The sequence below is a fragment of the Gavia stellata genome, chromosome 22 (assembly GCF_030936135.1).
Source record: "Gavia stellata isolate bGavSte3 chromosome 22, bGavSte3.hap2, whole genome shotgun sequence".
Taxonomy (NCBI): Eukaryota; Metazoa; Chordata; class Aves; order Gaviiformes; family Gaviidae; genus Gavia; species Gavia stellata.
Genome location: NC_082615.1, coordinates 12,979,242 through 12,993,873, shown reverse-complemented (window position 1 = coordinate 12,993,873; position 14,632 = coordinate 12,979,242). Strand labels below are relative to the sequence as shown.

At 66.5% G+C, this 14,632-nt stretch overlaps 1 protein-coding gene across 1 annotated transcript in view; it reads left to right on the top strand.

Moving 5' to 3' along the window:
• SDK2 (sidekick cell adhesion molecule 2) overlaps positions 1-14,632 on the top strand; it is a 50,168-nt gene extending 35,536 nt beyond the window's left edge. Inside the window, exons 14-44 of the mRNA XM_059828187.1 lie at positions 173-320; positions 390-530; positions 624-805; positions 1,117-1,232; positions 1,940-2,135; positions 2,398-2,496; positions 2,913-3,104; positions 3,197-3,318; positions 3,388-3,497; positions 3,586-3,736; positions 3,894-4,131; positions 4,214-4,329; positions 4,595-4,784; positions 5,099-5,197; positions 5,532-5,726; positions 5,816-6,017; positions 6,242-6,345; positions 6,457-6,527; positions 6,676-6,811; positions 7,499-7,555; positions 7,848-7,949; positions 8,138-8,253; positions 9,097-9,283; positions 9,784-9,921; positions 10,017-10,178; positions 10,318-10,443; positions 11,224-11,388; positions 11,728-11,868; positions 12,531-12,669; positions 13,042-13,168; positions 14,279-14,632. Of these exons, the coding sequence (XP_059684170.1) occupies positions 173-320; positions 390-530; positions 624-805; positions 1,117-1,232; positions 1,940-2,135; positions 2,398-2,496; positions 2,913-3,104; positions 3,197-3,318; positions 3,388-3,497; positions 3,586-3,736; positions 3,894-4,131; positions 4,214-4,329; positions 4,595-4,784; positions 5,099-5,197; positions 5,532-5,726; positions 5,816-6,017; positions 6,242-6,345; positions 6,457-6,527; positions 6,676-6,811; positions 7,499-7,555; positions 7,848-7,949; positions 8,138-8,253; positions 9,097-9,283; positions 9,784-9,921; positions 10,017-10,178; positions 10,318-10,443; positions 11,224-11,388; positions 11,728-11,868; positions 12,531-12,669; positions 13,042-13,168; positions 14,279-14,632 (4,622 nt within the window). The remainder of the gene's footprint in view (positions 1-172; positions 321-389; positions 531-623; positions 806-1,116; positions 1,233-1,939; positions 2,136-2,397; positions 2,497-2,912; positions 3,105-3,196; positions 3,319-3,387; positions 3,498-3,585; positions 3,737-3,893; positions 4,132-4,213; positions 4,330-4,594; positions 4,785-5,098; positions 5,198-5,531; positions 5,727-5,815; positions 6,018-6,241; positions 6,346-6,456; positions 6,528-6,675; positions 6,812-7,498; positions 7,556-7,847; positions 7,950-8,137; positions 8,254-9,096; positions 9,284-9,783; positions 9,922-10,016; positions 10,179-10,317; positions 10,444-11,223; positions 11,389-11,727; positions 11,869-12,530; positions 12,670-13,041; positions 13,169-14,278) is intronic.

Genomic DNA, 14,632 nt, shown 5'->3' with positions numbered 1-14,632 from the left:
GGTCTCCGGCATCACCCCGGGGTGGTGGGCAGGGGGGTGAGAGGGAGGGAAAGGGGATGCTGCGGGGAGCTTGGGGACCACGGGACTCATTAGCCAGCCTGCCACCAGGCAGCGGACCCTGGTGTCCTGCAGGTCAGGTCCTCCACCCCGCCGCCCCCCTCTCCCCCCGCAGACGCGCCCTGGACCGTGCTGCTGGCCAGCGTGGACCCCGAGTCGACGTCGGTGGCAGTGCGGGGCTTGGTCCCTGCTCGCTCCTACCAGTTCCGCCTCTGCGCCGTGAACGACGTGGGCAGGGGGCAGTTCAGCAAGGACACGGAGAGGTGAGCCGCGGCCGGGGGTCCCGGGGGGGCTGACGGCCCTGAGTGCTCACCCCGCCTCATCCCCCGCAGGGTGTCCCTGCCCGAGGAGCCCCCCTCTGCGCCCCCCCAGAATGTCATCGCCAGCGGCCGCACCAACCAATCCATCATGATCCAGTGGCAGCCGCCACCCGAGAGCCACCAGAATGGCGTCCTCAAGGGCTACATCATCCGGTAGTGGCCGGCGGGGGAGCATGGGTGTCCTGTCCCTGGTGTCCCAGGGTGCTGGTGGGGACACCGGCAGCTCTGATGGCCCCTGGTCCCCAGGTACTGCCTGGCCGGGCTGCCCGTGGGCTACCAGTTCAAGAACATCACGAATGCCGACGTCAACAACCTGCTGCTGGAGGACCTCATCATCTGGACCAACTACGAGATCGAGGTGGCGGCGTACAACAGCGCCGGCCTGGGGGTGTACAGCATGAAGGTGACCGAGTGGACGCTGCAGGGAGGTAGGCAGGGACGGGCAGGGGCTCGGCGTTCGCCCCAGCGGCGACAGGCTGTGCCATGGGGGTGATGGGGACGGGTGGCAGGAGGATGGGTGTGGGGGTCCCAGGGGGACTGGGATGCGCTGGGGCGGGGTGAGCAGGGGCTGCAGAGCCAGGGCAGGGCTGGCCCAGCCAGGGACATCTTGGGGCACCACCCTGGGTGCCCGGGGTGCTCCCCGCTGCGGGTGCCCGCACTCCCAGGGGGCTGGCGCCCGGCTGATGGAGGGGACCTCACGGAGCCGGAGCCGCTGCAAGCCGTCCCTTCATCCCGGCAGTCCCCACGGTGCCCCCGGGGAACGTGCAGACTGAAGCCACCAACTCCACCACCATCCGCTTCACCTGGAACCCCCCCAGCCCCCAGTTCATCAACGGCATCAACCAGGGGTACAAGGTGAGAGGCGATTCCCACGGGTCTCCCCAAAACCAGGGCAGCTGGGAGGGGGGAAACTCCTCGGCTGACCCTCACAAAGTGGCTCGTCTCCTCCTTGCTGAAACTCCAGATTTTAATTGATTCCAGCCTGACTGTTAAAATATTATTTACCGAGATTTAACACTTGCATGGGCCCGGAGTCTCTGTAATTAATTCCAAATTGCAATTAATTCAAATTTACATTAATTAAATTGAATTAAAACATTAAACTTGTTTCTTAATCCACTCAAAAGAAATTCAGGAATTTAATTGCTGCTGAATGAGATAACCAGAGCGAGTAGGATATTTAACATTCTTATTAAACACCACTTAGTATTTTTGATTAGTATTTTTAGGGCCTAATTAGTATTTAATTAACTTGCTATAGGCTATCTTGCACAACGCCAATTAAATGCCCAAACATCCCTCCTAAACGTAGGCGAGTGGGTGATTACACGCCGTTATCAATGGGAGTTAATCACAAAGTGTGTGCTCTGTATCGGCTCGTATGGGTAAACACACGCTGTTAAAGGCATCAAGCGTTCCCTGCACCGTTAATTGATATTTAATCAACTCTCAATAAATAAGGGGAGGCCAGAAGCGCCCGGAGGATGGTGTTCGTGGTAGCGATGTGCGTGGTGGGGCCATCGGTGCCTGGCGTCGGTGTCCCAAGCTCCTTCTTCCCGCAGCTCATCGCCTGGGAGCCGGAGCACGAGGAGGAGGCGACGGTGGTGACGGTGCGGCCCAACTTCCAGGACAGCGTGCACGTGGGCTACGTGGCGGGGCTGCGGAAATTCGCCGAGTACTTCACCTCGGTGCTGTGCTTCACCACGCCGGGGGACGGCCCGCGCAGCCCCCCCCAGCTGGTGCGCACCCACGAGGACGGTACGGGGAGGCTCTGCGTTCCCGCGGGACGGACCCTGCCCACCTGCGGCTCCCGGGGAGGGTGGGCGCAGCCCCGAGATGGGGGACTTGGTCCCACTGGTGCTGCTGGTGGGGACGTGGAACAGGGGTGCCGCCGAGCCCCGGGAAGCCCCATCCAAGGGGAGCCCCCTCCATGCTCGCTCCTGGTGGGGGTCCCATGGGTGCCGAGGGCTCCTGCCCCTGGGTGCGCGGCTGCGTGCTGAGCCTGGGTGTCTTTGTGCAGTGCCTGGCCCTGTGGGACATCTCAGCTTCAGTGACATCCTGGACACGTCCCTGAAGGTCAGCTGGCAGGAGCCGCTGGAGAAGAACGGCATCCTGACGGGTAAGGGAGCACCAGCGGGTACCTGGCTCCTGCATCAGGCCCCTTCCCACCCCACAGCATCTCCCCCCACAGCATCTCCTCCCGGTCCCCTTCCCCCCCCACAGCATCTCCTCCCGGTCCCCTTCCCCCCCCACAGCATCTCCTCCCGGTCCCCTTCCCCCCCCACAGCATCTCCTCCCGGTCCCCTTCCCACCCCACAGCATCTCCTCCCGGTCCCCTTCCCATCCCACAGCATCTCCTCCCGGTCCCCTTCCCACCCCACAGCATCTCCCCCCACAGCATCTCCTCCCGGTCCCCTTCCCACCCCACAGCATCTCCTCCCGGTCCCCTTCCCACCCCACAGCGTCTCCCCTGGCCCCACTCAGCTCCTTGGGGTGGGCGATGAGGGGGGGCTGACGGCACGGGGCACGTTTCAGGCTACCGGATCTCCTGGGAGGAGTACAACCGTACCAACACGCGGGTGACCCATTACCTGCCCAACGTCACTCTGGAGTACCGCGTCACCGGCCTCACCGCCCTCACCACCTACACCATCGAGGTGGCTGCCATGACCTCCAAGGGCCAGGGCCAGGTCTCCTCCTCCACCATCTCCTCAGGGGTGCCGCCAGGTGAGCGCGGCGGTGCCGTGGGGACACCGGCAGGCTGCGGCCAGTGCTGGGGGTGAGCGGCCGGTGCCACCCACCCTGCCCTCTCCCCACAGAGCTCCCCGGTGCCCCCACCAACCTGGGCATCTCCAACATCGGACCCCGCACCGTCACCATCCAGTTTCGCCCGGGCTACGATGGCAAAACCTCCATCTCCCGCTGGCAGGTGGAAGCACAGGTACAGGGTGGCTCGGGGGGGGGGGTGAGGGGGTGCCGGGGGGCAGCTCGCCTCACTCCCATCCCGCAGGTGGGTCAGAGCGGCGAGGCCGAAGAGTGGGGGCTCGTCCACCAGCTGGCTAACGAGCCCGACGCCCGCTCCCTGGAGGTGCCCAACCTGAAGCCCTACACCTACTACAGGCGAGTGGCCGGGCTGGTGCGGCAGCATCCTCCCCGGGGGGCTGGAGCCCTCTCGCCCCCCACTGTGACCCCCCCTCTCCCCTCGCAGTTTCCGCATGCGGCAGGTGAACATTGTGGGCACCAGCCCCCCCAGCCTGCCCTCCCGGAGGATCCAGACCCTGCAGGCACCCCCGGACGTGGCACCCGCCAACGTCACCCTGCGGACAGCCAGTGAGACCAGCCTGTGGCTGCGCTGGATGGTGAGGGGGGGGACCGCGGCTCTGGGGGGGGTGTCTGTGCCCACGGGCGTGGGGCTCACAGGGGCAGGCAGGAAGGTGGGGGAACTGAGGGGGGATGGAGCTGGGGTGGCTGTGGGAGCTCAGGAGTGATGGTGCCCGTCTCCGCCGCGGGGGCCAGCCCCTCCTGGAGCAGGAGTACAACGGGAACCCCGACTTGGTGGGCTACAAGATCCGGTACGTGCGCTCGGACGGGCGAGGGCAGCCGGCGGTGCACGTCATCCACGACCGCGTGGAGAGGGAGTACACCATCGAGGACCTGGAGGAGTGGACCGAGTACCGGGTGCAGGTCCAAGCCTTCAATGCCATCGGCTTGGGGCCCTGGAGCCACGCGGTGGTGGGACGCACCCGGGAGTCAGGTACCGCTGCCCACCCCACAGCGCTGGGCACCCACCTCGGCTGGATCTGGCCACTGACCCCACACTCTCATCCCTCCACCAGTGCCCTCCTCCGGCCCCAGCAATGTGTCGGCGCTGGCCACCACCTCCAGCAGCATGCTGGTCCGATGGAGTGACATCCCTGAGGCAGACTGCAACGGCCTCATCCTGGGCTACAAGGTGAGCACCAACCCCAGCCCTGGTGCTGTGGCTTTGCCTGCCTGCAGCCCTGCCCGTGCCCTGCCAGCCTCCCCTGCAGAACTGGGAAGCACAGCTTTCCCTGGGGGGAATCACCCTGCGGACTGCCAGGTCCCCAGCTGTGCCACCTCCAAGAGATGGTGCCCATCTGTGCCAGCCCTGGCCATGCTGCTCCATCCCCGGGGGGTCCAGGGGGGTCCCAGGGGCTGTGGCCCTGCCCGGCCATGTCACACGGGGTCTGTTGCAGGTGATGTACAAGGAGAAGGACTCGGATGCGCATGCCCAATTCTGGCTGGCAGAGGGCAATGCCTCCCGCAGCGCCCAGCTGAGCGGGCTGGGCAAGTACACGCTGTACGAGATCCGTGTGCTGGCCTTCACCAGGATCGGTGACGGCGTGCCCAGCCGGCCCCCCATCCTCGAGCGGACGCTGGATGACGGTGGGTAACAGCACCTGGATGGGCAGAGAGACCTAAATGGGCTGGGAGCGTCCCTTGGGTGCCTAAGGCCCCCCCATCCCATCCCATCCCATCCCATCCCATCCCATCCCATCCCATCCCATCCCATCCCATCCCATCCCATCCCATCCCATCCCATCCCATCCTTGTTCCCTGGGCTGATCCCTCTCCCCCCTGACTGGGACACCCAGGGCTCTCATTGCCGGTGCACGGGGTTGAGCCCTGCTTGCACAGGGCCTGGTACTTTGCACACACTTATGCACCCCCCAGTGAACCCCATCTCTCCCCCCTTCCAGTGCCTGGGCCCCCCGTTGGGATCCTCTTCCCTGAAGTGAGAACTACCTCGGTGCGGCTCATCTGGCAGCCGCCCATGGCACCCAACGGCATCATCCTGGGTAGGTGGGGAGCCGTTCTGGTTGCACCACACCGGGATGCTCTGCAGAGGGGTGCAGAGGTCCCGTGGGAGCAGGGGTCAATGTGGGGGGGCAGAGACCAGCTCCCTGAGACCCCCCAAGCATCTCAGAGCCCGGTGCCCCCGCGGCTGGGGTTTCCCCGCTCGGCAGGCTGTGCTGGGTCCCTGGCTGTGGGTGAGCTCCCCGTGCAGGGAGCCAACCCCCCCTCATTGCTGGCCCCGTGCGTGGGCAGGGATGGAGGAGGGAGGCATGCATGGGGGGAGCCCAGGATGGTGTCCCCTCCACCAGCCCCACCGTGCCGCTCCCTTCCCCGCAGCGTACCAGGTCACCCACCGCCTCAACAGCAGCACGGCCAACGCGGCCACCGTGGAGGTGCTGGAGCCCAGCGCCCGGCAGTACACGGCCACCGGCCTCCAGCCCGAGGCCACCTATCTCTTCTGCATTGCGGCGCAGACCCGCAAGGGCTGGGGCGAGGCGGCCGAAGTCCTCGTGGTGACCACGGAGAAGAGAGGTAACGGGGCAGGGGGTCCAGCCCGTGGCGGGGGGGTGTGCACGCCCACAAGCGTGCCCATGGTGCTCCCAGCCCCTCGCCTCTCCCAGACCGCCCGCAGCCCCCCGGGAAGCCGCTGGCGCAGCAGGAGGAGGTGCGAGCCCGCAGCGTGCTGCTCTCCTGGGAGCCGGGCAGCGACGGGCTCTCCCCCGTCCGCTACTACACGGTGCAGACCCGCGAGCTGCCCAACGGCGAGTGGGCGCTGCACTCCGCCTCCGTCAGCCACAACACCACCGCCTTCGTCGTGGACAGGTGAGGCACGGGCCGGCCCCGGGCGGTGCTGTGGGGTGATGGGGAGCCGGGGAGATGATGGGTTCTGCTTTGGGCAGTTGCCCCGTGCCTCAGTTTCCCCATCTGATGAGAAGTGCTTGCTCCAAAGTTGGGAAGCACCAGCTGAGGTGCTCTGTGGGAGGGAGGGTGGCTCTTGGGGTCACCCGTTGGCCTCACCGTCCCTGTCCCGCTCTGTTTCCATCCAGGCTGAAGCCCTTCACCTCCTACAAGTTCCGCGTGAAGGCGACAAACGACATCGGGGACAGCGAGTACAGCGAGGAGTCGGAGTCACTCACCACCCTGCAGGCGGGTCAGCGCAGGCTGCGGCTTCTGGGGCAGGGAGAGGGGGTGCCCCCCTGCCTAGGCATCCCCCCATGCCCAGGGCATCTCCAGAGCCTCACTGCCCACTTTTCCCCTGCAGCCCCTGAGGAAGCCCCCACCATCCTCTCCGTCACCCCGCACACCACCACGTCGGTGCTCATCCGCTGGCAGGTACTGTCCCCTCCACCTTGCGGGGTGTTGAGGGACCGGCCACCCACCCCCTTGGGAGGTGGCACCGAGGCATACTGGGGAGAGCCAGGGTCTCGGGGTGCTGGGGAGCCCTGGGTCAGAGCAGCCCCTCCCTGTCCTCCCTGCGCAGCCCCCAGCCGAGGACAAGATCAATGGGATCCTGCTGGGTTTCCGCCTCCGCTACCGTGAGCTGGTGTACGACAGCCTGCGCGGCTTTACCCTGCGCGGCATCGGCAACCCCGGCGCCACGTGGGCCGAGCTCACCCGTGAGTGCTGGCGGCCCCGCCGAGCCTGGGGACCAGTGGCTGGGGGGGTGGCCCAGTGGTGGTGGGTGGAGGACGGGGCAGGGCAGCATCCTGCGCTCCACAGCCTCTCCCGGGTACCAGCCTGGAGCTGTCAGAGTCAGGCTGTGCCCCATGGAGCTGTCACCAGTCCCCTCGTGCCACCAAGTCCAGTGGTCCCTAACACACTGTCTGCGATGTTGCTGTGCTCAGCCACCATGTCCCTGTAGCAGGGGTGTCCGTGCGTCTGCAGCTAACATGGGTGTCTGCGTGACGTCCCGCTGTGTGTGTCCGGGTGCGCTGCCGTTCTCAGACCCCGAGGGGAATGGGGTCACATCCACTCTGGGGGCAGCGGGGACATGAGTGACAAGGGCAGAGCCCAAGACCGGACCTTGCCCCATCCACCGATCTCAGCCGCGGGCGGACCCCCGTGGAGACCCCAATGCCCAGATGTGGCTTGTGCCACTCGAGGGATGGGGCTGGAGGATGGAAAGGCTCCGTGGAGCTGTGACAGCCCCGTTGGCACCTGGGGGTGACAGGGCCCTTGCAGGGGACCCCTGGCCTGCCCTAGGGTGGGCAGCCGTGCTGGGGTGGGCGCTCAGAGGTGGGAGCCCACCTGTGCCGTGTGCGGGACTAACCGGCTGCCTGCTCTCCCTGCCCCGTGCCGCCCAGCCGTCTACGCCGTGCACAACCTCAGCGAGGTCTCCCTCACCCAGTACGAGCTGGACAGTAAGTCAGCGCTCCCCCTGCCCCTCCCTGCCCCCCCCACGTGTGTCCTCCCCACTGCCACCCCCCTGTGTGTCCCTCCCCTCTGCCTGCCTGTGCCATGGGGTGAACCGCGTGCCATGGGGTGAACGGCGTGCCCTGTGCCCGGGGGACACCTCTGCCTGTCCGCTCCTGTTGCTCCTCGGGGAGCCCCCCAGCAAGGGGGGCTCTGCCGGGTCCCCCGGGCGTAGTGGCACCCCCACACCGCCGGCCGCAGGGAGGGCCCCGCTCACCCCTTCTCCCCTTTCCCCCTCAGACCTGAGCAAGCACCGGCGCTACGAGATCCGCATGAGTGTGTACAACGCCGTGGGCGAGGGGCCCCCCAGCCCCCCCCAGGAGGTCTTCGTGGGCGAAGCGGGTGAGTCCGCCGGCACGGCCCTGCCTTGCGAGGGGCTGCCCACGGCTGGGAGCTGCGGGGAGGGGGCTCGACTGCCCTGGTACCCCACGGTCCTACCAAGACGAGGCAGTGCATCCCCCCGCATCAAGGGGGGCTTTCCCCTCCCTGGTCCCGGCTGGGCTGTGACACTGTCCCCTCCTTTGGCACAGTGCCCACCGGCGTGCCACAGAACGTGGCGGTGCAGGCGGCCACGGCCACCCAGCTGGATGTCACCTGGGAACCACCGCCTGCCGAGAGCCAGAACGGGGACATCCAGGGCTACAAGGTACCGCACCGCGTCACCTGGGAGCTGGCATCAAGTCGGGGGCTCAGGGACACTGGGTGCCCTGGGAAGGTGCTGGGTTCCTGGGGGGGCACAGGGTGCCCTGGGGAGACGCTGGGTGTCATTGGGGGGTGCTGAGCTCCCCTGGGAGATGCTATGTGTGGTGTTGGGTCTGGGGAGATGCTGGGTGCCCTGGGAGATGCTGGGTGCCCTGGGAGATGCTATGTATGCCGTTGGGGAAGGGATTCGGGGGAGATGCCGGGGGTCCCGGGGAGATGCCGGGGGTCCCATCCCGGTGCCGAGCGCCCGTGGGGCGGCAGGTGGCGCTGTCGGCCCTCGGATGTCGCCGGGATGCCACTGGGATGCCCCCGGGATGCCCCCGGGATGCTACGGGGGTGCCACTGCGGGGTGCCCCTGGGATGTCGCCGGGGTGCCGCTGGGGTGCCACCGGGATGTCGCCGGGGTGCCCAGCCCCATGCTCTAGGCACCTCCTTGGCCGCATCCGTTGCGGTTCCTCCTGCTCGGCCCCGTCCTTTGAGATTTAGACACAGCTCAAAGGTGGTCTCAGGGCGTTTGATCCGCAGGGCAGCGATGCTGGGTCCTGCGCCAGCTGCGAGAGGGGGTCAGGTCTGATGCCCAGCACAGCCTGGAGCCATCCTGGAGGAGAGGACGGAGTCATTCCCTTCCCTCCGGCATGCTCAGAGCCCCCAGCCACTCTGGGACAGGGGCTTAGGAGCCCAGGCAGGGCTGCGTGGGGTGTCTGGGCACAGCGAAGGGCCTGGGGAAGGCGATGTGGGCTGGATCCATACATCACCCAGGTCTCCATGCCCCCCCCTCCTCCTGCAGATCCACTTCTGGGAGGCCCAGCGCCAGAACGAGAGCATGCGGGTGAAGACACTTTTCCTGCCCGAGAACGGGGTGAAGCTGAAGAACCTGACGGGGTACACCTCGTACTGGGTCAGCGTCGCTGCCTTCAACGCCGCAGGAGACGGGCCCCGCAGCCCCCCCGTCAAGGGGCGGACGCAGCAGGCAGGTGGGGCCCATGGCATGGCTCCCCCCAGCCCTTCGCTCAGCACGGTCGCATCTGTACCCTCCTGCCCCTGGGCTCCGTGGGGAGGTGCCTCCATGGGTCCAGCTCCAGTGATGTCCAGCTGATGCCCCTTCATCCCAGCTGCACCCCGGCTCCTGCTCCCGCAATCCCGAGCAGAGACCAGCCCTGAGCTCACCCCAGAGGGTTTGTGGGTTGGGGGCACATGGAGATGAAGGTCTTGGCTGAGACTTGAGAAGAATGAAGGTCTCAGGGGGGGAGACAAGGACAAGGAGACTCATTTCCCCAGCCATGCGCGGTGGTTTGGCAGGGTCTTTGCTGCAGTGGGGATGGGGGCACAAGGAGGGTGGCAGCAGGGTGGTGTGGGATGGTGATGACGAGTGCCCCAGCCCCGGCAGGGTGGAGGCAGGGAGAGGGGCTGGCTTAGTGCTGGGGGTGTCCCCTGGGAGCACTGAGCTGGCCCCGGCCACCCCGCTCCCTCGCAGCCCCCAGCGCCCCCGGCTCCATCCGGTTCAGCGAGCTGACCACCACGTCGGTGAACGTGTCCTGGGAGCCGCCACCACTGCCCAACGGCGTCCTCGAGGGCTACAGGCTGGTCTACGAGCCCTGCATGCCTGTGGACGGTGAGGGCACGGTGGGGGCATCGAGGGGAGGCTGCGGGCATTGGGGGAGCTGGGAGGGCTCCGGGGAAGACCCGGCTCAGCCTTCGTCCCCGCAGGCGTCAGTAAGATCGTGACGGTGGACGTGAAGGGGAACAGCCCGCTGTGGATGAAGGTGAAGGACCTGGCCGAGGGCGTGACGTACCGGTTCCGAATCCGGGCCAAAACCTTCGCCTACGGGCCGGATGTTGAGGCGAACATCACCACGGGGCCTGGGGAAGGTAAGGGGGGACATGCAGGATGCTGTGCTGGGGCAAGGGAGGAGATGCAGTGGGGACAGTTCCCCCGGTGCCACCGGGGCTGGCATGGCCGTGTGCCGGTTTGTAGCCCTGTGCCTCCAGCTCTGCTCTGGGTCCCCAGGTGCTCCTGGCCCCCCCGGCGAGCCCTTCATCTCCCGCTACGGCTCGGCTATCACCATCCACTGGTCGAGCGGGGACCCTGGCCAAGGGCCCATCACCAGATACGTCATTGAAGCCCGTCCTTCAGGTACTGCAGCTCCTCTCTGCTTTCCATCCCCACCTCAGTACCAGGAGAAAGGGAAACTGAGGCAGGGAGTGCTGACCTCTTCCAGGCCACACGACAGGCTGGTTTGGAATGTAGGACCCGGGTGTCTGGGGTGTTCGCCACGTGCCGGTCCATGAGGATCACGCTGCCGAGCGGGTGCTGACTGGGGCTGATGGAAAGGGGCTGGCGAGCTGTGGAGCAGCACCCATTGAGGCTGCTGCTTTCATGAGCATGGAGGTCCTGACGCTCCTCCAGCCAGGCAAGGGGGGCCGAGGGGTACCAAGGCTATCCCAGAACAGGAGAGCCCTGCTCCTGTGTAGGCAGGGGCAAGCAGGGCTTGCAGGGAGCCCGCAGGCATGGCCACGCTCTCTCCTGCAGCCCCGAGTTAATGATTTCTCTCTGCCGCAGAGACCGCAGCTCAGACGACCCAATCGATCACTAACGGGGGTCGGTGCTGCTCCCCACGCGGTGGGGCAGCACCCGGGAGGGAAACCCCTCGCTCCCGTGAGCCCGTGGGGCTGCCGGGGGTGCTCTGGGGCTGCGAGGGCAGCAGGTCCCCAGGGAGCTGCCTTGCCCTTGGCGATCGATCGGCTGCGTGCATCGCTACGGGTTTTTAATGATGCTGCAGTGAGTGAGCTCGGGGCCAGGAGGGCCGGGCAGATGGCAGAGGGCACGTGCTCCTGGATGGAGGGAGATCAGCCTCTCGCCCTGGGGAGTCCCGCAGAGCTGGTCCCCCCCTCCCAGGCCCCTTCTCTCTTCCAGACGAGGGGCTCTGGGACATCCTCATCAAAGACATCCCCAAGGAGGTGACCTCCTACACCTTCAGCATGGACATTCTCAAGCAGGGGGTCAGCTACGACTTCCGCGTCATCGCCGTGAACGACTATGGCTACGGGACCCCCAGCACGCCTTCCCCTTCCGTGTCAGGTAGACAGGGGGGGCAGCATGCGGGTGTCCCCAGGGAGATGCTGTCACCCCTGTGCCGGAGGGAGGGTCCCAGCATTGCTCTGTTCCCGTGGCCAGTGCTGAAACCCCTCTCCCTGACCCTGCCGGGCTCCTACAGAGCCCCAAATCCTGCTGCCAGGAGCATCTGCCAGCACTCCCCTTGCAAAGCCTCCTGCTATCCCCCTTTAACCCGCTCCCTCATGTAGATCCAGGTCTCACAAAGTTCCCCAAGGCGACTCCATGCCCTGCAGCGGGGTCTCCCCACCCGTATGGTTTGCACCCCGTGCCCGTCCCCCTCTGATCCTCCCTGCTGTGCCCCAGCCCAGAAAGCCAACCCGTTCTATGAGGAGTGGTGGTTCCTGGTGGTCATCGCCCTGGTAGGGCTCATCTTCATCCTCCTGCTCGTCTTCGTGCTCATCATCCGCGGGCAGAGCAAGAAATACGCCAAGAAGTCAGACTCAGGTGAGCGCCGGGGGTGTGGTGGGTGGTGATGGGACCCTCCGGGGTGCCAGCCGGGGCGGGGGGGCAGAGCCCTGACCCCATAAGGAGCCTCTCTGGGGCTTCCCTGCCTGCCTTCAGGGTCTGAGCAGGGCTGAGAGCCCCTGCTTCAGGGTACAGCTCCTCCAGGGACCCGGTGACATCCAAGAAAGATGCTGTGGGCTGCCCAGAGAGCGCTGGGAGCTAAAGATTAAATAAGCGACTTGTCCCGCTGTCAGCTGCAGAGGCAGGGCAGTCCGGGGGCTCAGCAGAGGTCAGCGGGATTAGTCAAACACAGCTCTGTTTTCTTAGCTGTATCAAGGGCTTAAATTGTGGGGAAAATCCAGACCTCCTGGTTAAGCAAACAGAGCCGCTGAGCCTGGAGCTGGAGGCGATGGGGCAGGTCAGGGTGTGAGCCAAGGCGGGCAGGCTTGGCACGGCCGGCGGTGCTGGGCACGGGGCTGATACACGACCGTTGCCCCGGGACTGGCACCTCACAGCCATCCCCAGGCTGTGGTCTCGCCAACACCAGAGCCGGCACAACCCTCCTCAGACCATTCCCCAGCCCCCCTGCACAGGGTCCAGACCCCCACCGTGCTGTGCTGCCCAGGGAGGGTCTGGGGGAGGCTGAGCACCCCATCCTGCAGGGAATGGCTCCAAGGCGACCGCCCTGAGCCACGGCGAGATGGTGAGCCTGGACGAGGGCAGCTTCCCCGCCCTGGAGCTCAACAACCGGCGCCTCTCCGTCAAGAACTCCTTCTGCCGGAAGAACGGCATCTACACCCGGTAGGGACCCACCACCGCAGCCCCCTCCCCGGGCAGGGGGGAGTTTTTCGGATGTCGTGCCCGTCCCTCCAGCGAGTGCTCACCGTGGGATGGGCACAGGGCTGGCACCCCAGGGGGGGTGACCCTGTTCTGCCCCGTGTCCCCCCTGCCATGAGCTGCAGCCACTGCACCAGCCCTGATGTGCCGGGGTGCTGAACAGCCTGAAAAGCTGGCAGTCCCTGAGAGCCCACGAACCACGGGCAGGGTCTTTGCGGGGGGGCTCGGCACAGCTTGGGGGTGGTCCCTGTGCCTGCCCTGGGGCTCGGCTGGGCTCATCCCTGCATGGCACAGCCCCGACGAGGGACCTGCGCTGAGCACCCACCACTCCTCCAGGTCCCCGCCACGGCCCAGCCCCGGCAGCCTCCACTACTCGGACGAGGACGTGACCAAGTACAACGACCTGATCCCCGCCGAGAGCAGCAGCCTGACGGAGAAGCCCTCCGAGGTCTCCGACTCTCAGGTGACCACCCGGGGCTGCACGTGGGGACAGGGACCTGGGGCAGGGGGATGCGAGGGCAGGATGGACGGTGCTGGGAGCCCTCCCTGAGCATCAGCCCTGCTCTCTGCCCACCACGATGCAGGTCCTGGTGCACACTTGGGAAAAGCAATGCTGGTCCTGCTCTCCTGCCCCATCCCGCTTTTTAGGCAGCAGTATCCCCCGTGGCTTCACGGCACGGAGCCAGAGCGAAGCTGGCACAGCCCCCGGCCCGTGTGCTGGGGATGTGGCACCGCGGGGGGCCCCCAAGGGCTGCCGGGGACAGGGGACGGGAGGGCAGCGGGGTTGGGGACTGTCCCGCTGCCCGGTCGCTGGTGGCAACGGCCACGGCTCTGCCAACCCCGCAAAATGGCACCGTTGTCTCCTCCCGGAGAAATGGGCAGCTGTGGCCGGGCAGGAGCGGGGCCGCGGGCATCTCCCCGGGCAGGCAGCCTCCAGGGAGGCCGCGGGAGCATCGTCCCCAGGACGGATGCTGGGTGACATCTGAAAAGATGAGGCTGGAGCCCAGGGGAAGGTCCCGGGGGTCCCCACGAGCAGGAGAGGGACCAGCCCTGGGGGTCCCCCCCCATCGCTGCCTGCGCCGGCTGTTTCCTTTGCCTTTGCGCGGTAGATGCCGGCTCCGCTCCCTCTTGCCTGAACGGGGCTCGAGTGGCTTTTGAGGAGCTGTGAAGAGCGGCGGGAGCTGGCGCTGGCGCGGAGCAGCTTCCCCACCGCCCTCAATGGGCCCTTTGTGCATGGCGAGGGGAAGCTGAATCCAATTACCGCCGGCGGGGAGGCAGGGCCGCCAGCACCCGCCTCCCAAAACCACCCTCCCCGCCAGCCCAGGGACATCGCAGCCTTGGGGACCCCCACCGCGGGGCCCCAGGACCCTGCAACCCTTTCGCGTGAGGTTTTCTTTTGCTTTAACAAGAGGCAGAAACACCCCAGCGGTGCTGTGGCCGTCCCAGTCCCCGAAAGTCTTTTGGGATGTGCTCGCCAGCATCCCCAAAAGAGCACTGGGAAAGCCCACCCTATTTTTGGGGCTGGGGGTGATGCCCCCCACCCCATGCTCACCCCCCCCATCCTGTTCTTTAGGGCAGCGACAGCGAGTACGAGGTGGACCCCGGGCACCAGAAAGCCCACTCCTTCGTCAACCACTACATCAGCGATCCCACCTACTACAACTCGTGGCGGCGGCAGCAGAAGGGCATCTCGCGGGCGCAGGCGTATAGCTACACCGAGAGCGACTCGGGGGAGCCCGACCACGCGCCCCTCTCCAACAGCACCTCCACGCAGCAGGGCAGCCTCTTCCGCCCCAAAGCCAGCAGGACTCCCACCCCCCAGACCCCCGGCAACCCCCCCAGCCAGCCCGGTACCCTCTACCGCCCGCCCAGCAGCCTGGCGCCTGGCTCCAGAGCCCCCATCGCTGGATTTTCTTCTTTTGTTTGA